General features: G+C 34.8%; 1 protein-coding gene across 4 annotated transcripts in view; it reads right to left on the bottom strand.

Moving 5' to 3' along the window:
- The window catches only part of CBR4 (carbonyl reductase 4), a 96,656-nt gene that overhangs the window by 64,305 nt on the left and 9,374 nt on the right, over positions 1–22,977 (bottom strand). For 2 of the 4 annotated variants that reach the window (XM_060653815.2, XM_060653818.3), the window contains exon 5: positions 11,205–12,706. The exons of the other annotated variants lie outside the window; for them this stretch is intronic. In XM_060653815.2, coding sequence (XP_060509798.1) covers positions 12,528–12,706 — 179 coding nt within the window. In that variant the 3' untranslated portion in view covers positions 11,205–12,527. Of the gene's footprint in view, positions 1–11,204; positions 12,707–22,977 lie in introns of those variants that run through there. 4 annotated transcript variants of the gene reach the window in all.

Consider the following 22,977-nt stretch of genomic DNA (forward strand, 5'->3'; position numbering starts at 1 on the left):
GCAAAGAATACAAATACATGGAAGTTAAGTAACATGCTAGTAAATAATGAATGGGTTATACAGAAAAAAAATAATAATAATGAAAACACAAAGGTTAAAAACCTTTGAGATACAGCAAAAGCGATTCTAAGAGAGAAGTTTACAGCAATATAGACCTACCTTAAGAAGCAAGAAAAATCTCAAATCAACAACTTTATACCTAAAAGAGCTAGAAAACGAACAAAAAAAACCTAAAACCAGCTTAAGGAAGAAAATAATAAAGGTTAGAACATAAATAAAGGTTAGAACATAAATAAAGGATATAGAAACTAAAACAACAACAACATAACAGATGAATGAAATCAGGAGCTCATTCTTTGAAAAAAAAAAAAAACAAAACTGATTAACTTACAGCCAGAGTAATAAAGAAAAAAAGAGAAAGGACCCAAATAAATAAAATCACAAATGAGGTGAAATAACAACAAACACCACAGAAATACAATTATAAGAGAATATTATGAAAAACTACCTGCCTAGAAGAAATGGATAAATTCCTAGAAACATACAACCTACTAAAACTGAAACAGGAAGAAACAGAAAATATGAACAGACCAATTACCAGCAAAGAAATTGAATCAATAATCAAAAAACTCCCAACAAAGTCCTGAACCAGAGGGCCTCACAAGCAAATTCTACCAAAATTTTAAAGAAAAGTTAATACCTATTCCATTCTTGTCAAACTATTCCAAAAAATAGAAAGGGAAGGAAAATTTCCAAATTCATTCTATGAGGCCAGCATTGCCCTAATACCAAAACCAGATAAAGATACCACACAAAAAAAGAGGACTACAGGCCAATATCTCTGATTAACATAGATGTAAAAATCCTCAACAAAATACTAGCAAACTGAATACAACAATACATTTTTTTTAAAAATCACTCACCAAGTGGGATTCATTTCTGGGTTACAAGAGTGGGTCAATATTCTCAAATCAATCAATCTGATACATAACATGAATAAGAGAAAGGTAAGAACTATATTACTATTTCAATACATGCCAAAAAAAAAAAAAGCATTTAACAAAGTACAATATTCTTTTTTTGCATTTATTTATTTTTGGGAGTCAGAGAGAGACAGAGCACAAGTTGGGGGAGGGCCAGAGAGAGAAGGAGACACAGAATCCGAAGGAGGCTCCAGGCTCTGAGCCACATGAGCACAGAGCCTGATGCGGGGCTTGAACTTACAAACTGTGAGATCAGGACCTGAGCTGAAGTCGGACACTTAACTGACTGAGCCACCCAGGCGCCCTGTAACAAAGTAGAACATTCTTACATAATAAAAACCCCTCAACAAAGTAGGTTTAGATACTCAACATAATAAAGCCCATATATGAAAAACCCACAACAAATATCATTCTCAATGGTGAAAAATTGAAAGCTTTTCATTTAATGTCAGGAACAAGACAAAGATGTCCACTCTCACCACTTTTATTCAACACAGTACTGGAAGTTTTAACCACAGCAATCAAACAACAAAAAGAAATAAGAGGCATCCAAATTGATATGGAAGAAATCAAATTTTCACTCTTTGCAGATGACATGATGTTATACATAGAAAACCCAAAAGACTCCACCAAAAAACCGCTAGAATAAACGAATTTAGTAAAGTTCCAGGTTACAAAGTCAATAAACAGAAATCTGCTGCATTTCTATATACCAAGAATCAAGAAAACAATCTCATTTACAATTGCACCAAAAATAAGATACTTAAAAATAAACCTATCCAAAGAGGAGAAAGACCTGTGTTCTGAAAACTATTAAACACTGATGAAAGAAATTGAACATGACATAAAGAAATGGAAAGACATCCATGCTCATGGATTGGAAGAACAAATATTGTTAAAATGTCCATACTACCCCAAAGCAATCTACACATTTAATACAATCCCTATCAAAATACCATCAGCATTTATCACAGAGCTAGAACAAACAATCCTAAAAGTTGTATGGAAACACAAAAGACCCTGAATAGCCAAAACAATCTTAAAAAAAAAAAAAAAAAAAAAAAAAAAAAAAAAAAAAAAAGCAAAGTGGGACCACTTACACCAAACCCTGCCCCTTCTTGCCTGGTAACTGTTTATCTACTGGAGTGGGACTGACACTGACCAAACCAGACAGCCTCTCCTCCAGACCAGCACAGCCCTTCGTCCCAGGCATCAACAGACAACTGTCCTGCAGTTTTGTATATTAGTCTGAGTTCTGTCTCTTTTCTTTCCTTCTCTTCTATTTTCCCTTTTCTTTCAACTCTTTTTTTTTTTCCTTTAGAATCAGGCTCATAGTTTCTAATTTGATTTTTGGTCAATTCTTATTATATGTTTAATTTCAGACCTATATTATTTTTTATTTCTTTATTTCTTTCTTTCTGTGTTCTGTTTATTTGTTTGTTTAATCAGGCATTATTCTTTTTATACCTTTTCTGTACCTCCTTCTTTATTTTCCTCTCTCTCTGTATTAAGCCTTATAGTTTCTTTGATTCTCTGCCTGTGTTGTTGTTAGTTTGTTTTTGTGTTGTTTCGGTTTTTTGCCCCTTTCATTTTTCTCTTTGTATGGGATGTCCCCCCCCCCCCGCCCCCGCCAACACCTTTCCTTCTTTCCAGGGTTACTTCAACAAACACACCTGCTGGAAAGTCCAAACAATCCACCACTAAGAGCAGTGGGATAGAGAAGCCAAATACACAACAACTTAGTGCACACAACACACTCCAAAAACACTTCCTAGACAGTCTATGACCCCTTTTTAATACAGTAGTACTTGCAGGTACAGGACACATAACAAGATATTAAAACACTTAAAAGACAGAAACATAGCCAAAATGATGACACAGAAGAATTCTCCTCAAAAGAAATTCCAGGAGGAAATGACAGAGAATTGCTCAAAACAGATAAAACAATATACCTGAACAAGAATTTAGAATAATGGTCATAAGACTAAGAGCTCAGCTTGAAAAAAGCATAGAAGACAGCAGAGAATCTATTCCTGCAGAGATCACAGACCTAAGAAAGAGTCATGATGAATTAAGAGGTGCTGTAAATGAGATGCAAAATAAACTACACAAAGTGAGAGCAAGGATGGAAGCAGAGGAGGGAATAGGTGAAATACAAGATAAAATTATGGAAAATAATGAAGCTGAAAAAAAAGAGAGAAAGGAAACTACTAGACCATGAAGAGAGAAGTAGAGACCTATATGATTAAATGAAACCAAATAATATCCATATAACAGGAGTTGCAGAAGAAGAGAGAGAGAAAGGGGCAGAAGTTTAATGGAACAAGTTATAGCTGAGAACTTCCCTAATCTGGGGAAAGAAACAGACATCCAAGTCCAGAGGCACAGAGAACTCCCTTCAGAATCAACAAAAACAAGTCAATGCCATGACATAATCATAGTGAAACTGGCAAAATACAAAGAGAATCCTGAAAGCAGCTAGGGACAAATGGGCCTTAACCTACAAGGGTAAATACACAAGGGTAGTAGCAGTCTTGTCTACTGAAACATGGCAGACCAAAAGGGAGTGGCAGGAAATATTCAATGTGCTGAATAGGAAAAATATGCAGGCAAGAATCCTTTATCCAGCAAAGCTATCATTCAGAATAGGAGAAGGCTTTCCCAAACAAAAACTAAAGGAGTTCACGACCACTAAACCAGCCCTACAGGAGATCCTAAGGGGGACTGTGTGTGTAATGCTGCAAACACTACAAAGGACCAGAGACATCATCACAAGCACAAAACCTACAGGTAACACAATGACACCAAATCCATATCTTTCAATATTCACTCTGAATATAAATCAACTAAATGCCCCAATCAAAAGATCAATCAATCAAGATCCATCTATATGCTGCCTACAAGAGACTCATTTTAGACCTAAGGACACATGCAGATTGAAAGTGAGGGGACAGAGAACCACCTATCATGTTATTGCAAATTAAAAGAAAGCCAGAGTAGCCATACTTATATCACATAAACTAGATTTTAAAACGAAGACTGTAACAAGAGATGAAGAAGGGCACTGTATCATAATTAAGGCGTCTATCCATCACAAAGAGCTAACAATTGTAAATGTTTATGCTCCCAACATGAAACACCTGAATATATAAATATATTGATCACAAACATAAATAAATGCATAGATAATAACACTGTGATTGTAGGGGACTTTAATACTCCACTTACAACAATGAACAGATCATCTAGGCAGAAAATCAATTAGGAAACAATGTCTCTGAATGATACATTGGACCAAATGAACTTAACAAATATATTCAGAAATTTTCATCCAAAAGCAGCAAAATACACATTCTTCTCAAGTGCACATGGAACATTCTCCAAAACAGATCACATACTAGGTCACCCTCAACAAATATAAAAGGATTGAGATCATACCATGCATTTTTCAGACCACAACGCTATGAAACTTGAAATCAGCCACAAGAAAAAATTTGGAAAGCCTCCAAATGCATGGAGGTTAACATCCTACTGAAGAATAAATGGCTCAACCAGGAAATTAAAGAAGAAATTTATATATGGACATAAATGAAAATGAAAATATGACAGTCCAAACCCTTGGTGTGCAGCAAGGGCAGTCCTAAGAGGAAAATACATTGCAATTCAGGCCGATGTATGGAAGCAAGAAAGGTTCCAAATACAGAACCTAACCTCACAGCTAAAAGAGCTAGAAAGGCAGCAGCAAAGAAAGCCCAAAGCCAGCAGAAGAGAAATAATAAAGATAACAGCAGAAAGAAACAATATAGAATAAAAAAGATAGAACAGATCAATGAAACTAAGAGCTGTTTTTTTGAGAGAATAAACAAAATTGATAAACCCCTAGCCAGACTTCTCAAAAAGAGAGGAGACCCAAATAGATAAAATCACAAAAGAGGAAAGATCACAACCAATACCACAGAAATACAATTATTAGAGAATACTATGAAAATTTATATGGCAACAAACTGAGGCAATCTGGAAGAAATGGACAAATTCCTAGACACCTACACACTACCAGAACTCAAAAGGTAAGAAATAGAAAATTTGAACAGACCCATAATCAGTGAAGAAATTGAACTGGTTATCAAAAATCTCCCAACAAATACGAGTTCTGGGCCAGATGGCTTCCCAAAGGGAATGCTACCAGACATTTAGAGGAGAGTTAATACCTGTTCTTCTCAAGCTGTTCCAAAAAATAGAAATGGAGGGAAAGCTTCAAGACCCATTCTATGAAGCCAGCATCACCTTGATTCCCAAACTAGACAAAGACCACACTAAAAAGGAGAATTACAGAACAATGTCCCTGATGAACATAGATACAAAAATTCTCAACAAGATACTAGCAAATTGAATTCAACAGTATGTTAAAAGAATTATTCACCACGATCAAGTGGGATTTACTCCTGGGCTACAGGGCTAGTTCAATTAATATATTAATTAGTATACTGATTAGTGCAAATCAATCAGTGTGCTACATCACATTAATAGAAGAAAGGATAAGAACCATATGATCCTATCAATAGATGCAGAAAAAGCATTTAACAAAATATAGCATTCTTTCTTAATAAAAACCGTCAAGAAAGTTCAGATGGAAGGAACATTCCTTAACATCATAAAAGCCATATATAAAAGGCCCACTGCTAATACCATCCTCAATGGGGAAAAACTGAGAGCCTTCCCCTGAGATCAGCCAGGGATGTCCACTCTCATACTGTTGTTGAACATAGTGTTGGAAGTCCTAGCCTCAGCAATCAGACAACAAAACGAAATAAAAGGCATTCAAATTGGCAAAGAAAAGGTCAAATTTTCACTCTTCACGAATGGCATGATACTCTGCATGGAAAACCTGAAAGACTCCACCAAAAAACTGCTAGAAATGATACATGAATTCAGCAAAGCTGTAGGACATAAAAATCAATGTACAGAAATCAGTTGCATTTCTATACACCAATAATGAAGCAACCAAAAGAGATATCAAGGAAATGATCCCATTTACAACTGCACCAAGAATCATAAAATACCTAGGAATAACCCTAACCAAAGAGATAAAAGGTCTGTATGCTGAAAACTATACAAATCTTATGAAAGAAATTCAAGAAGACACAATGAAGTGCAAAACCATTCCATGCTCATGGATCAGAAGAACAAATACTGTTAAAATGTCGATACAACCCAAAGCAATCTACACATTCAATGCAATCCCTATCAAAATAGCACCAGCATTCCTAACAAAGGTAGGATAAACAATCCTACAATTTGAATGGAACCATAAAAGGCCCTGAATAGCCAAAGTAATGTTGAAAAACAAACAAACAAGGAGGCATCACAATCCCGGACTTCAGCCTGTATTACAAAGCTGTGATCAACAAGACAGTATGGTATTGGCACAAAAACAGACACATAGATCAAGGGAATAGAATAGAGAACCCAGAAATGGACCCACAAATGTATGGCCAACTAATCTTCGACAAAGCAGGAAAGAATATCCAATGGAAAAAAAAGACAGTCTCTTCAGCAAATGGTGTTGGGAAAACTGGACAATGACATGTAGAAGAATGAAACTGGACCACTTTTTTTATATCATACACAAAACTAAATCCAAAAGGGATGAAAGACCTAAATGTGAGACAGGAAACCATCAAAATCCTACAGGAGAAAACAGGCAACAACTTCTTTGACCTTGGCCACAGCAACTTCTTAATTTACATATCTCCAAAGGCAAGGGAAATAAAAGCAAAAAGAACTATTGGGACCTCATCTAGATAAAAAGCTTCTGCAAAGCGAAGGAAATAATCAGCAAAACTAAAAGGTAACCTACAGAATGGGACAAGATATTCGCAAATAACATATTGAATAAACAGTATCAAAAATCTATAAAGAAGTTACCAAACTCAACACCCAAAAAACAAATAATCCAGGGAAAAAATGGGCAGAAGACATGAATAGACACTTTTCCAAAGAAGACATCCAGATGGCAAAAAGACACATGAAAAGATGCTCAACATCACTCATTATCAGGGAAATACAAATCAAAACCACAATATGATACCACATCACACCTGTTGGAATGGCTAAAATTAACAACTCAGGCAACTACAGACATTGGCGAGGATGCAAAGAAAGGGGAACCCTCTTGCACTGTTGGTGGAAAAGCAAACTGGCGCAGCCAGTCTGGAAAACAGTATGGAGGTTTCTCAAAAAGTTAAAAATAGAACTACCCTATGACCCAGCAATAGCACTACTAGGAATTTATCCAAAGGATATGGAAGTGCTGATTCATAGGCACATATACACCCCAATGTTTATAGCAGCACTATCAACAATAGCCAAATTATGGGAAGAGCCCAAATATCCATCAACTGATGAATGAATAAAGGAGGTGAGGTATAAATGCACAATGGAATACTACTTGGTGATGAAAAGAATGAAATCTTGCCATCTGCAACAATGTGGATGGAACTGGAGGGTATTATGCTAAGTGAAATAAGTCAGAGAAAGACAGATATCATATGATTTCATTCATATGTGGAATTTGAAAAACTTAACAGACGACCATAGAAGGGAAGGAAAAATAAGATACAAACAGAAAGGGAAGCAAACCATAAGAGACTCTTAAATACAATGAACAAAATGAGGGCTGGTGGGGTGGGAAAATGGGTGATGGGCATTGAGGAAGGCACTTGCTGGGATGAGCACTAGGTGCTGTATGTTAGTGATGAATCACAGGAATCTATTCCTGAAGCCAAGACTACACTGTATGTTAGGTAACTTCACAATAAATAAAAATAAAATATTAAAGAATAATAAAAAAATAACCACTATGGTTATGGTAAAAAAATAAAAGATGCCTCCAAAGAAGGCATACAGATGGCCAACAGGCTCATGAAAAGACGTTCATCATCACTTATCATCAGGGAAATGCAAATCAAAACTACAAGGAGATATCACCTCATACCTGTCAGAATGGCTAACATCAACCATACAAAAAACAAGGGCTGGTGAGGATGTGGAGAAAAAGCAACCCTCCTGCACTGTTGGTGGGAATGCAAACTGGTGTAGCCACTCTGGGAAACAGTATGGAGGTTCCTCAAAAAGTTAAAAAAAGAACTATCCTAAGATCCAGCAATTGTACTATTTACCCAAGAAATACAAAAACACTAAATCAAAAGGATACATGCACCCCTATGTTTATAACAGGATTATTTCAAACAGTCCAGATTGGAAGCAGCCCACATGTCCACTGACTGATAAATGGATAAAGATTTTATTATTATACACACACACACACACACACACACACACACACACACACACACACCTCAACATCAAAATCCCAAATAATCCCATTAAAAATGGTCAGAGGACACATTCAACATTTTTCCAAAAAAGGCATACAGATGTCCAACAAACATATGGAAAGATGCTCAACATCACTAATCATTAGGAAAATGCAAATTAAAACCACAATGAGATAGCACCTTACACCCATCAGAATGCCTAAAATCAAAAAGACAAGAAATAACAAGGGTTAACAAGGATGTAGAGAAAAATGAACACTTGTACACTGTTGGTGAAAATGTAAATGGGTGCAGCCACTGTGGAAAATAGTATGGAGGTTCCTCAAAAAACTAAAAATAGAAATATCATATTATCCAGTAATTCTACTACTGGGTAATTATTTAGGGAAAATGAAAATACTAATTGAAGAGGATATACGCACCCCTATGTTTATTGAAACATTATTTGCAATACCCAAAATAGAGAAAAAATCCAAGTGCCCATCAGTAGAGGAATGGATACACAAGATGTGGTATGTATCTACACACACACACACACACACACACACACACACACACACACACTGGAAGATCACTCAGCCACAAAAAGGAATCAGATCTTACCATTGGTGACATCATGAATGGACCTAGAGGGTATTATGCTAAGTGAAATAAGACAGTGGAAGACAACACATGATTTCACTTATATGTGGAATCAAAAACAAAACAAACAAAAAATAAAACATACCCCTAAATACAGAAGTCAAGCTAATAGGAGGAAGTAATCAAAATGGGTGAAGCAGAGTGGGAAGTACAGGCTTCCAGTTACAGAATGAATGAATCACAGGAATGAAAGGTACAGCATAGGGAATATAGTCAATGGTTTTATAATTGTGTTGTATGGTGACAGATGCTACAGTTGTGAATATAAAGTAGTTGAATGACCATGTTGAATTGCTGATATTAACATAACATTGTGTGCCAACTATACTTCAATTAAAAATATTCTTTTGAAAAAAAAAAGTTCTGCAGGTAATACTGATACTACCCTTATCTCAACTATTAGCCCAAGAATTCTAAATTAAATTTCTGGTAATTATTCAAACTAAGGTCTATTGCCTAAGAGAAAATAGTTGATTGGCTTAGCATAGCAAATTCAGGTTTTTTTTTTAATGTTTATTTATTTTGAGAGAGACAGAGAGAGAGAGAACAGGGGGAGGGGCAGAGAAATGGAGAGAGAGAATCCCAAGCAGGCTCCTCACTTTCAGCTAAGAGCCCAATGGGGAGCTCAAACTCCCAAACCATGAAATCATGACCTGAGTCAAGATCAAGAGTCAGATGCCTAACCAACTGAGTCACCCAGGTGCCCCACAGCAAATTAAGTTTTAAATTGAAAGTAAGCATCAAAATTAGAAATAAATGACCAAAAAAGATAAATTACCAAAAAGTAAATCATAGGGATTTGATCGAAAAAGAATATTCCAGGATACATACTAAGAGTCAGAACAGATATATCTCAATGACTATCACCAACAACAGGACAAAGTAATGGACTGATGATCTTAAACCAAAAAATCATGGTGGTTTAGGGGAGCCTGGGTGATTCAGTATATTGAGCATCTAACTCTAGATTTCAGCTCAGGTCATGATCCCGTGGTTGTGGGGTTGAGCCCCAAGTCAGGCTCTGCGCTGAGCTTGGAGCCTGCTTGGAATTCAATCAATATTTGGTTTCTTAATTAACTAAATGAATGAAAACACCATATGGTCTTTATTCCCAGGAGCTCACAATGTAGTTGAAAGATGAAATGAATATTAAAAAACACTTAATTATTAGATAATTTGAATATAGTTGACCCTCAAACAATGCAGGGGATTAGGAACACTGACCACCTGCACAGTCTTAAATCCACATATTGTGATGCCCAAAAACTTAACCATTAATAGCCTACTGTTGACTAGAAACCTTCCCAACAACATAAACAGTGAGTGAAAACATTTTGTGAGCTATATGTATTATATTCCGTATTCTCACAATAAAGCTAGAGAAAATGTTAATAAAATCACAAAATACATTTACAGTACTATACTATAAGATATCCATATATAAATGGACCCACACAGCTCAAACTCATGTTGCTCAAAGGTCAACTGTATATTTGCCAAGTTGTTAAGAATTCACTGAAGTTCTTGAATGGCTGCGCATAAAAAACACCTGCCAACTGATTTGAGCAACAGGATGCATGCATTAAATTGCAAACTCTACCAGGTCAGAGGGAGTAGGAGAATTCGCCTGGAATGGAACAGTAAAGGCTTATTTTACCTATTTCAAGATCTCTTCCCGTATTCTACTAGTTTGTTATGACCTGGGTGAGGGGGCTGTAACAGTTAAAAAGGTTTTATTTCTTGAAGTACAAATACACACACTTAAAGGTTAAACCTATCTGTAGCTTTAATGTCATTAAGTCAGTGAAATGTATTGCTTTCTTCCTAATCACCAGTCAAATCACCCTCACTGATGATTTCAGAAGATGTGATATCCAGAGAAAGAAACTCAAACCTACGTGGGATGTTATAAAGAAGAAATGCAGGTAGCTAAAGGCCTGCAGGTGAGGCAGCATTAGAAAAATGGCCTACTCCTCTCCATAAACTCTCCTACCTTAAAAGCATCAGCTACAACACTGGAAACCATCCAGACTGCTCCATTTCTTTTATGCACCTGGAACTGTTAATGCCTGATAAAATCCAAGTATTACCATGCTAGCATTTAGTAAACAATTTGATTAGTGACACTCATTTTACTCACACTAATTAACTTTCCTACTTCCTAAACTTCTTTAAGTAAAGATTATGTTGAAGATAAATTTAAAATCTTTTTTTTAAGGAATCAGGAAGCTTGACATAGAAATTAGATCTGACTTTATCACTTTTTATTTTTTATTTTTATTACTTTTATCACATTGCATTTATTTAGTACATCCAATTCACACCTTTGCACTGACTTGCAATATAAAATAAAATCTGTTTACATAAAATAATGTTCAGCTCCAATAAAACTTACTTTTTAAAGTGCAGTAAATATTTAAACCATATTTCAAAATGATAAATAATAAAAATCAACATGAATCCAGTGACATTTAAAATATCACACTATTCCCCAGAAAAGAGTTCAATGGAAAATAGATGTTGCCTGATATTTCAGTTTGTGTCTTCCATTCTCGGGCAAATATTTTCTTTTAAAATTAATGCTTTAACTGTTCCTTATAAAGACATCTTATTCACTGTTACTGCATATTTATGCTATTTATCATTTATGTATCATTTATGCTATTCATAAGTAAAGTATCATTTATGCTATTCATAAGTAATTATTTCTAAAATTTCATAAAAATTATTACATTCACTCATACAAAATATTCTGAATTTTTAAAATGTCATAATTTCTTACACTGTTTTTAAGTAGTTTGCTAAAATTAGTGTTTTGAGGATAAAAAAACACACACAAAAAAACTACTTCTATTTCCTAAGTTGATAATATCTATGTAGCTCATTACTATACGAGATATTAAAACCTTAAACGTTATTATTACACATCACTTTGAGAAATTCTATAGGATGGATCAACTGTACTACACTTGTATTTGTAAATTATTTTGTCCAGCTGCTTAATCAGGAGTAATGCACTCAAAGAAATTGGATTCTAAATTTATGCCTGTATCTAACTGATGTTTTTTTTTCAACCTGTATAAAAATTGATCTTCTAAGGCATATGTAAAAGGAATACAATGTTTAACTTTGGCAGGACTGCTAAAATATTGACAACTAACCAACGCCCTATAAATACTCTTATCTTAGCAATGGCTCACAAGGTTAACTTCTAGAGAATTTTGCCTGATACAATGAAGTAATTCATGACCATTAGACCATATAATTTTTGCCACTTTTGCAACAAAATATGTAAATTAAAATAATGTCTGTTTATAGCACTTGCAAATGTCTATATGTTAAGATCGCTACAGCCTATAAGGTTCTTAGCATTTAGAAAACACAACTGGTCACACACTGATCTTTTTAGACATATTCATATAAAAATGGAAATAGTATTTGTAGCATCAATAAGTTTGATTAGCAAATGTCACCCATGTAGGTATCAACAGCCCAAATACAAATAAATCAACAGCCCAAGTGTGCCTTTGATTATAATCACTATTTTAATTGAATAATCTGTAAATTATATCGTGAGTTGTAATCCCCCATCCACTACCAGAACATGCCCTGTAACATATGGTGATTCTAAAAGAAACACAACCGCATGTGCCACATCAATAGGTTCTCCAAACCTCCCAAGAGGGATAATTTTCTTTAAATGTTCTTCTTTCAGGTCTTTCGTCATATCTGTATGAACAAATCCTAAAAGAAAAATGTTTATTTAGTTGACACTTAGAGACACTAAGACATCTGCGCAATTCTAAATAAAAATCAATTTGCATCAGAAAGTTTGAGATTATCAATAAACTTGTTTAGGAAATACAGAGTTCCGCTAGCAATCAAGTATGTTCATTAAGTTTAACTGAATAACACCAAAATATTTGACTCCCAATTATTTCGCCCAATTCATAGCACAATACAAGTGGGTAGATACAACATGAATAAAAATTTAATTCCTTGGGGAACCTGTAGTTTATGGAAGAAACACTCACTTGTACCCCTAAATATAATAAAAGGACATCTGATGAATATCCTTATATATAAAGTATCACAAAAAAGTAATTTTTACTTGATTGAGGGTAGAGGGGTAGTAGGGTTAGAGGGAAGAAAGGTGGTGACATGAACTGATTCGACAGTTCTGACAAAAATTAGTTTCATTTGCTATAGCTAAGATAGTTGATCAGAAAGACCAATATTTCCAATATTCATAAGAAAAAAATCTTATGGAATGATCCAATTCTTTTTTTTATAAAGTTTATTTATTTATTTTGAGAGAGAGAGAGAAGGGCGGGGGGGGGGGGGGCGGAGAACAAGCAGGGGAGGGGCAGGGAGAGGGAGAGGGAGAGAATCTCAAGCAGGCTCTCGGCTATCAGGGCAGAGCCCAATGTGGGGCTTGAGCTCATGAACCATGAGATCATGACCTGGGCCAAAATCAAGAGTCATAGGCTTAACTGACTGAGCCACCCAGGCATCCTTGAAATGATCCAATTCTGATGCAAGTATAATACATCGAAAATTCAAAATTTAACATGGCATTGGTATATGAAATAAAGCTCAAAAAGAACATGTTCTAACGTGTAGAGGTTTATAGTATAAAGTACTATATATTATGCAACCAATTCTAAATGGTTCATACTGTAGATATATGCAAGAATTCTAAATTTATTAAGAAAATCTTGTGAGATTAGTCTGAGACAAATACATATTACCAATAAAGTGCTCAATTACATAATCACTATACTGTATAGTATTCAATCATTTAAACTTTTAAAAAGAAAGCAAATAATTAACCCTCAGGAAATTAACAACAGAAAAGATCTTTAAAATGTTAAGGTCATGAAAAATATATGGACTAAAAGTCAGACATGTGAAGTGAAACTTTAACGTGCAATCTCAAGAATACAGTTTTCAAAGTGGCTTATGTTAAAATTAAATCATTTGTCACTCAAATTGTAAATCAACCTAAATACAGTGACATTTTAAACTATAAGGATAAATGTGAACTAAACACTATACTGAAAATTAACATTAAGTCACTGGTTTATTATGTAATACTATGTTATTATTTAATTGTTCTTTGCCTTAGATTTCACTCATAAATATCCAAACAGTTTCTGAAAAGTCTTATGAGAAATAATCATAGATTCTTCCATCACAAGGCCTATGACAGTGACAACTTTATTAGGGGAAAACCAGAAACAAACTGAATGTCTTTCAAAAAGGAACTGTTTAAAGAAATCATGGTATATCCACATGATAGAACAATATGTATCTATGAAAAATGATGCTATAGAAGAACATTTAAAAGTGGAAAATAATATTTGCATATTAAAAAGGTGGTTACAAATGCATTATCCCATTATTAAAAAGAAAACAAAAAATATATATACTAACAAAAAAAGCCCCACCAAAATATTAACAGTGGTTATCACTAATTATTAGCATTACAAGTAATGATTTTTACTTTCTTCTCTGTACTTGTCTGTACTTTCCAAATCGTCTACAACAGATATATATTATTTTGGTATTCAAATAAAAAGTTACTGAAAAAGATGCACGGTACTAACTTCAGATGGTCTGTAATGAGGGCCTGGAATAACAAAATAATTTTACATTGGGAGATTTCACTGTTTCATTGTGAGATTACACTGTAAAATATGACCTCTTCTGCTACTACATTTATTTAAAAAGTCAGCAACATTTCCTTCAATCCCTTTCATCTTTAAGAACAATGAGATGGCCAGAGGAAAAAAGAATAAAGAGAAGCAGCTGACACAGATAACACTGGATAACCAGCCTCTGCAGAATTTCAAGTGAACTGTAAATGAAACTTCATCTACAGTGAAGAGTCAGAATGATCAACAGGCAATCCAAATTACCTTAAAAAGCACTATCATGGGACTGCTTGATATCCAAAGTTTTAGGTCTTTGGACACACTTATTTTCAAAGATACCTCAGAGTGTATTAGGAAAAAAAAAAACTATCTCACATGTTTAAGAAGTTGAATGCATTAGGGGCATCTGCATTAGGGGCTCAGTTGATTAAGCACCTGACTCTTGATTTCAGCCCAAGTCATGATCTCATGGTTTGTATTTTGAGTCCCGCCGCCACCCTGTCAGGTTCTGTGCTGACAGTGTGGAGCCTGCTTGGGATTCTCTCTCTCTCTCCCTCTCTCTATACCCCCTGCCCCCACTCACGCTCATTCTGTCAAAAAAAAAAAAAAAAAAAAAAGAAAAGAAAAAAGAAAAAAGAAAAAAGAAAAAAGAAAAAAAAAAAGCTGAAGGAATTAAAATTATGAACGTAACATTTAAAAGACATTATTTTCTCAAAGAGTTCATGATACACTTATTTTAATCTAAGGTTGTTTTAATTCTGGCAAAACTGGCATGTTTCTCCACTAACTCTCAAAGCCCTCAACAGAAAATCAATAATGTGTTTTAATCTTAAAAAAAAAAAAAAAAAGGAAAGAGAAAAAACTCAAAAAAACTACAGTAAAAATGGTTTGCAAGAAAGACCTTGTGACAATCAGTTAGCAAATCCCAGGCTCAACTTCTAACTGGTTCTAGTAACTTTTTCTCAAAAGCAGCATTTTGTGGTAAAAAAAGACCCTTGGATTAGGACACATTAAACTAGATTCTGGTTCCCCGCTCTGCTAATACTATCAAAGCTATGACCCAAGCAAAGTCATGTACTATCTAAAACTGTATGACTATTTCTGTATCATATAATAAGTAGATTGAAAATGATGGACCTCTGAGATTTCCTTTAGCTCTACAAAACTATGATTCAAAGACGAAAAGTATGCCTCATTAAATGACTACTTAACTTGAAGATTAGGAAAGTGGGCTCCCCTACAAGGACCCTCAAGTAGAATAGCTCCAATTCAGGAAGCGCTGATGCTAATCTAGGTTTTTATTCATTCTGTGTGGAAAGAAATTCATTTGCCCAGCTTCCGGGTGGATATCAGTCCTTATGGGTCTGTCCTTTTGGAGACAAAGAATAAGGCCACACAATCTGTGAGAGGCCATTTGAAGGCATTCCGCCTTGGAAAAAAAAGACAGATCTAGAACAGAGCATGAGGTACTGAAAAGCAAATCTTAGATTTAAATAGTGAGACAAGGTTTTTTGGGTTTTGTTTTGTTGAGAGAGAGAGAGAGAGAGAGAGAGAGAGAGAGAGAGAGAGAGAGACACTAGCACACGCACAGGGCAGGGGCAAAGGGAGAGGGAGTAAAAGAATCTTAAAGCAGGCTACGTGCTTTGCCTCATAACCTGAGGCAAAATCAAAAGTTGGACACTTAACAAGCTGAGCTACCCAGGCACCCCAAAACAGTAGACAATTCCAGTGAGGTGAAAAGAAGTCTTATGCCACAGTTATGGGCCATGAGGGCAGACTATAGTCTTCCAAAAAACAACCAGGTAAGTGAGATACATGGAACAGAAAAAAGTATCTTGAAGCTTTTGATAAGATCTTGTTCAACTTTACAACCTGGATTCAGCCCTGCTACAATCTGTGTCCATGTTAGGTCGAATTTGAGAAGGAGAGAGATGTGTGTCCCCTGAATCCAGCAATGATCGCAAGAAGTCCAGAACTGAGATCATGATGTTCAAACACCCACCTTACGTGAAGATTTTCCCTCTACTACTCAAGACTGGATAAGTGTGTTATTTCATGAAGGGAAGTCTACACAGATTCTCTCCAGGTCTTTGTTTTGTTTTGTTTAAGTATGAAATTTATTGTCAAATTGGTTTCCATACAACACCCAGTGCTCATCCCAAAGGTGCCCTCCTCAATACCCATCACCCACCCTCCCCTCCCTCCCACCCTCCATCAACCCTCAGTTTGTTCTCAGTTTTAAGAGTCTCTTTGAATGAATAGTTATAATGACAATCCTCACGGGATCCCTGAGGATCCTATAGCCATCCCTGAACTCTACACCGAAAGCCTAAAATAAAGTAGGCATGAGAGGCCAAGTTGAAAGGAAGGGATGAATTCACCAATACTGGCTTTTTCTCTTTGAATATGATGTTTGATATTGAGACCAAGAACAAGTCCAAAGAACAAGAACCTTTCTCTCGTCACTATCAGCAGCTTTTTTAATTAATAGACTTATTTTTAGAGCAGCTTTAGGTTTACAGAAAAATTGAGCACATTACCCCATTTTTCCCCAATTATTACCATCTTGCCTTAGGATGGTACATTTGATGATCCAATATTGATACATTATTAAGTAAAGTTTGTAGCTTACATTAGCGTTCACTATATGGCTGGTATAATAATTGTATCCACCATACAATATAATAATTGTATCCACCATACAATAGCAGAAAATAAAATAATTTTATTGCCCTAAAAATCTGCCTTCAGCTTTTAAGAATTCATGTATATCACCCCCAAATTTATCAGAAATCAAATAAAAAACATGTAGCTAGTCTCTAATGATAAGCTACTCCAGGCTCTACCAAATTTCAATGTCATTTTATGCTATAGCTCATGAATCATGGGATCCTCATTTAAAAATATATTCACAACCCAAGACACTGACTGCATATAAACAGCCTGTTGGATTCTCTATCATATATCATAAGACCTGAGCAGAAATATTAGTAGTCCTTAAACATGCTCATTTTTGTGCTTGTATTGCACAAACTGTGCTCTCCCGTTGGCCCCACAGGCTTCTCTTCCATATCATTATCACTTTATTTATAAAGTTCTGGAATGTTGCTCTCCTACTTGCTTTACTACATATGTATTTACAATGCCTTTCAAGCTGGGTTATAAAAATTACAAACTACCAGTAGGTGCCACTGTCTAGCAAATGATGTTACTGATCACTTGGGCAATTCAGGGTTTCCAGCTAAATACAAAGCTGTCACTCCTTAAACAGATAACTGAAATGTATCCTTGTACTAAGTCGAGTGCATGTCTTCCACTTTAGTTCCACAAACATGACAGCACACTCAGTAAATTGTTTTTAAAAAGGTACAGATATACTCTTCCTCATAAAATCATGTACATGGTTCTTGTCCGATGAGAATTTATATTTGATAAATTCTAAAGAAAACATATTTCTTTTATCCATTTTTGGCTAGCTATATAAATAAACAGCATTTCATTTCCATATCTGTTGGTCACTACTTTAATTTTGAAAGCTTTTATGTACAGCACAGACCATGTATTTAAATAAGATGCCAGGATTTTAGCCTATCACCAGTATTAACAATTGTGGGATATAAACTAATTGATACACCTACCAGCTCAGGTATCAAGTCTTTGGTATATAGAAAGAATTAAAATAACCCCAGACACTTTTTTTAAAGAAGAACAAATAAGGTTGTCAGAAACTAGACTAAGATTTTAACCAGAACAAACTTCATGTGTCTTAATATTATGTTTGTAAAAGCATATAGGAAAGCAGTGTGAAAAATCATCTCCATATCAAGTGGCATATTAAGAGCACCAAAATAGTATCTGTTTTGAGTAGCTGCAAAGCTTATGCAAGCATTTGTCAACAAGATTTTCTCCAACCAGTAAATGTAAAAGCTCTTCAACTTAAAAAGGGGGGGAAGGGTAGACACTTAAGGTATCCTACACAAATAAATGCAATGCTGTACTACTTGTCAAAACTTAAAATGCATATACCCTTTGAGTCTTGGAAGTTTCATTCCCAGGATCATACTCATATACTCATACATGTACAAGATAAATTGCACACAGGTACTGTCACCATATTATTAGTTATAATGGCAAAAGATCAGAAGCAACCCAAATGCCCATCAAGAGGCAACAGGTTAAATAAATTATGGTACACCCCTAAGACAGACATTATTGTCTTTTAATTCAGCCACTAAAAGTGATACAGCAGTCACATAAGACCACATATTGTATGAGTTCACTTATATGAACTGTATCAGAATAGGGAACTCTACAGAGACAGAAAGTGGGTTATTAGTGGTCGCTAGAAGCTGGGGAGATTGGAGGGAAATGGGGAGTGAATGCTAACGGCTACAGGTTTCTTTTGGGATGATGAAAATGTTCTAAAATGTATTGTGGTGATGACAGAACAATTCTTTGACTATACTAAAACCACTGAAGTGCACACTTTAAATGGGTGAACTGCATGACATATGAGTTATACTTCCATAAAGCTGAGATTTTAAAAATGTAAAGCAATTCTATATAGAATAATATGGAATCAACTCCAAGATACACTACTGCACTATGAATAAAGCCAAGGTACAGAACTCTACAAACAGCATGATACAATTTGTGTTTTCTTTTTATATGTTTATATATTCACATATTGTATATTCACATAAATACAGATTTATATTTTTATATATTATATGTATTTATACACACACACATACTTTATTGGGTTGTGTGTAAAATACTGAAGACTCTAGTTAACTCTAGTGGTTGCTTCTGAGAAAAGAAACTAGATGATTAGAGAAGACTCACTTTTCAATCTATGCCTTTTTATACTTTTGAATTTTGTACCATGTTTGTGTTATCTACTGAAAACACGTTTTTAAAGTTATGCACCCATTATAGTTTCAATTTATCAAATATTGTTTCTCATATTCAGTATTTTCTAATCAGTGAGATTTATCCATGATGAGAAATTTATTTTATATTTGAATACCAAAGCTTAGTAACTAACTGATCTTTAAAAAGTCAATAATATTAGGCAGGGATTAATGGCCTAATTTATTATTTTCCCTTTCTTGCTTTTTCTGTTATGATTTGCTTCTTAATTGTTTTCCTTAACTGGAAACTCCATTTGAAGGTGACCAGGAAAACTGACATAAGAAGAAACATATTTGTTAATTCTGAGGTTTGTCAGTTCTATTAAAAGACATGACAAATCTGGTTGAAATTATTACCCAAAATAAATAAATAATCCATAGAATCAATTTAATTCTTCTACTTCCACTTACACTTCACTTCTGACCAATAAACATATTCAGACTATGAATCCTGCTAAATATGTATCCCCAACATAAGAAAGGTCACCCTATGAAATGGCCACATTTTTAGCAATAAGGTTTTTTTTCTGTAGTACAAATTGGCACTGGAAAGTAAAATCTTTAGGAAAGGCTATACAAACACACTTCCATTAACACTCATAAAACTTCCCTTTGTATACAAACTGGATTCCCACTATTTAGTCTGTTGCCTTGACGACTGATTCACTTTGACAAAATTAAGCATTCCTTCTTCAGTGTTTCCATAGCATCATATATATATATATGTTCCTCTACTTTATATTCATCATACGGCATTGTAATTATTTGTTTACATGTCAGTCTTTGTCACTGTACTTAGCTCCTTGTAGCAGAAATATCTTACTCTTTTTTTTTTTATAAGTTTGGAACCCTTGCATATAGGAGACACTTCAGGAAATCTGCTGAGTTATTATTATGAGTTAGAAACACTTGCATTACCCTTAAATCATTCAACTTTTAGATCATCATGAACTAGAACTAACTCTTCACCACCCACACTACTGCAATCCCTAAAGGAGGGAAGCAAATACATACATCCCAAATCTCAAGTAATCGAGAATCAAGTAATTCTGTATATGGTTTAACTAAGCTAACACAAAAATCAACCAGGTTACATAAGCATACACAAACAGAAAGCAGTGTCAAAATGACTACAGGTTTTAGTTTATTTTCTTTTCTTTCCTCCCCTGCCCCCCCAAAATGGCTGTATCGAAACCACAGTCATTTATCAAATGTTCATTGAGATGAAGTCACATTACAGAGCACAAGGGTTATCAAGACATTTTGACAATTCCCTGATCCCTGCTAGTTCAGCATCACTGACAAATAAAACACCAATTCCAATATACAAGCTGGAGTCATTAGTGACTTGAAATGGAAAAGTGGCAAAGATCTACTCCAACCTAACACTCTCAAACAACCAACCAATGAACCAAAATGTCTTTTCTCATATAGATAATCAATTCTTCAATACCTACAGTAAGCTAGGACAAAGATCCCATGGCTAACTGGCACAGGTATACAAAAACAATCATTTTATCCAAAAGCCAAGGAAATATCTATGCAAAGCTTCTATCATACCAAACAGTGATAATGTAGATTTGAGTTTTAGCACCTTTTTATCACCCTCTTTACTAATCCAGGTAATTTGTGTATGTTTTTGGTTTTTTTATATCCATTTGGTCCAAGGATAGTTTACACTTTTTATAATAATGCCATGGTCTCATTGTCCTTGGTAAGTTAAAACTTCTGTCTGTACTACCTACGATCTCCTGAACCGACAAATCACAAAGAACCAAGCTCTCCATTCTGCACCTCCAGTGAACAGCATTGCCACATAATTCACATGAGAACTAACAGCTTGTTAACCAATCTGCTGAAATAATGGACTTGTCAAAATCTTTTTTTAAGAAGATTAAACATCAACTTTGTACAGCTCTTATTTTTTAATTCATTTTGTTATTTTCAAATTTGTACATTTAAATGGTTCTAACTTCCAGATAAAATGATTTTTGATGTTATTGTGAGACTTCTTCATATTTTTGGGATACTGAACTGTAATGTTTTCTTAAAACTAGAGTCTATTTTGTTATACTGTCTGCTTATAAATTTATGGAATCCCAGATACTTGATGCAGCATCCATAATTTTCATTTTTGGATTTCTAGCTGGATTAGTACTAATTTTATACATGTTTAACTGGTCTGTACACTTTGGGATGGTACTTGAGGAAGGTTTCTGACTAATCTTAAAGTCATTGTAATTAATACTTACCTATTCAACATTTCTGGCCCTATTTTGGCTGAAGACTGACATATAGTTATGACCATTTTGCAGTTCATGTTTAGGAACTTAATATGTTTTTATGTAGGTATTCCAACTGCTTCTATTATCCTGTGAACTAAACACACTGCATAGCACTGAGTCTTCTGATAGATGCTTATATGCTGCATTGTTTCAGTCCCCTCTGGGAGGCCTGTAACATCTGTAGATCAGAACAGAGACCAGAATCTATAATATGGTCCCTTTCTCAAACTGAGCAACTAAACCACTTCAAGATAAGCTTTGGCAAAAGTTTTCTCTTATAACTCTGTGCTCGCATTTGGTATCGTGAAAGTTGGCTTTATAATTATCTTGAAGATTATATCAACACACTGACACTTCATCCCTCTTTCCCTTTCCATCTTACAGATTATTTAGCATAATGTGGAAATTTAAATTGGAGGAAATTTTTAAAAGGGACTTAAGTGATCTGTAGAATGCTTTTGTTCATGAGTACAGATGGCTATTGAATAGAACTTGTTTAAAATCTCAGGCAATTAATTTGAAGACCGAGAAACCAGATGTAAATTGTATATTTGAATTTATATTTTAAACCCTTAGCATAAGTTAAGAATTGGAAAATTTGTTTTGCCTTTACCAAACTACATTAATTCTAATCACTGTTTTAATATTTCCCAATTACCTGTAACTGACAGACCAAGTTAATTGGCTTTGCATCCCATTTAATCCACCAGTATTTTCAAGCCATGAGGAATGCCCAAAGTCAGCACATTAAAAGAAACAGGTGCACAATAATGTTCTACTTGTTTTCTTGAGAAGTCTCTGATTTCTGTGTACTTAGCCCAAATCAAACTTGCTTTGTCTTACAAGTGAATTGCATCTCTGCTGGCTTGGTTTTTCCTACATATTTAACAAAAAGACAAGTGTTCCTGATAGATTTCCTACAGAAGGCTAGCTCTATTATAAGTTTCCCACTGTGACTTCTACTATTTTGAAAATTATTAAAAAGCCACATCTATTAAACAGTCATCTTCATTGTTGGCCACTTCAACATATGTCTGATGTTAGGAACCTTAGTTCCTCTAAGCAGTGCCTCATGCATATGTAATAGTACTTTCTGGTGCCAGGGTATTCACATTCTCATTTCTGTTACCATGTCCTACCACTTTCCTCCTCCCATGCCA

Source organism: Panthera onca, chromosome B1, assembly GCF_046562875.1.
Source record: "Panthera onca isolate mPanOnc1 chromosome B1, mPanOnc1 haplotype 2, whole genome shotgun sequence".
NCBI classification, from domain to species: domain Eukaryota; kingdom Metazoa; phylum Chordata; class Mammalia; order Carnivora; family Felidae; genus Panthera; species Panthera onca.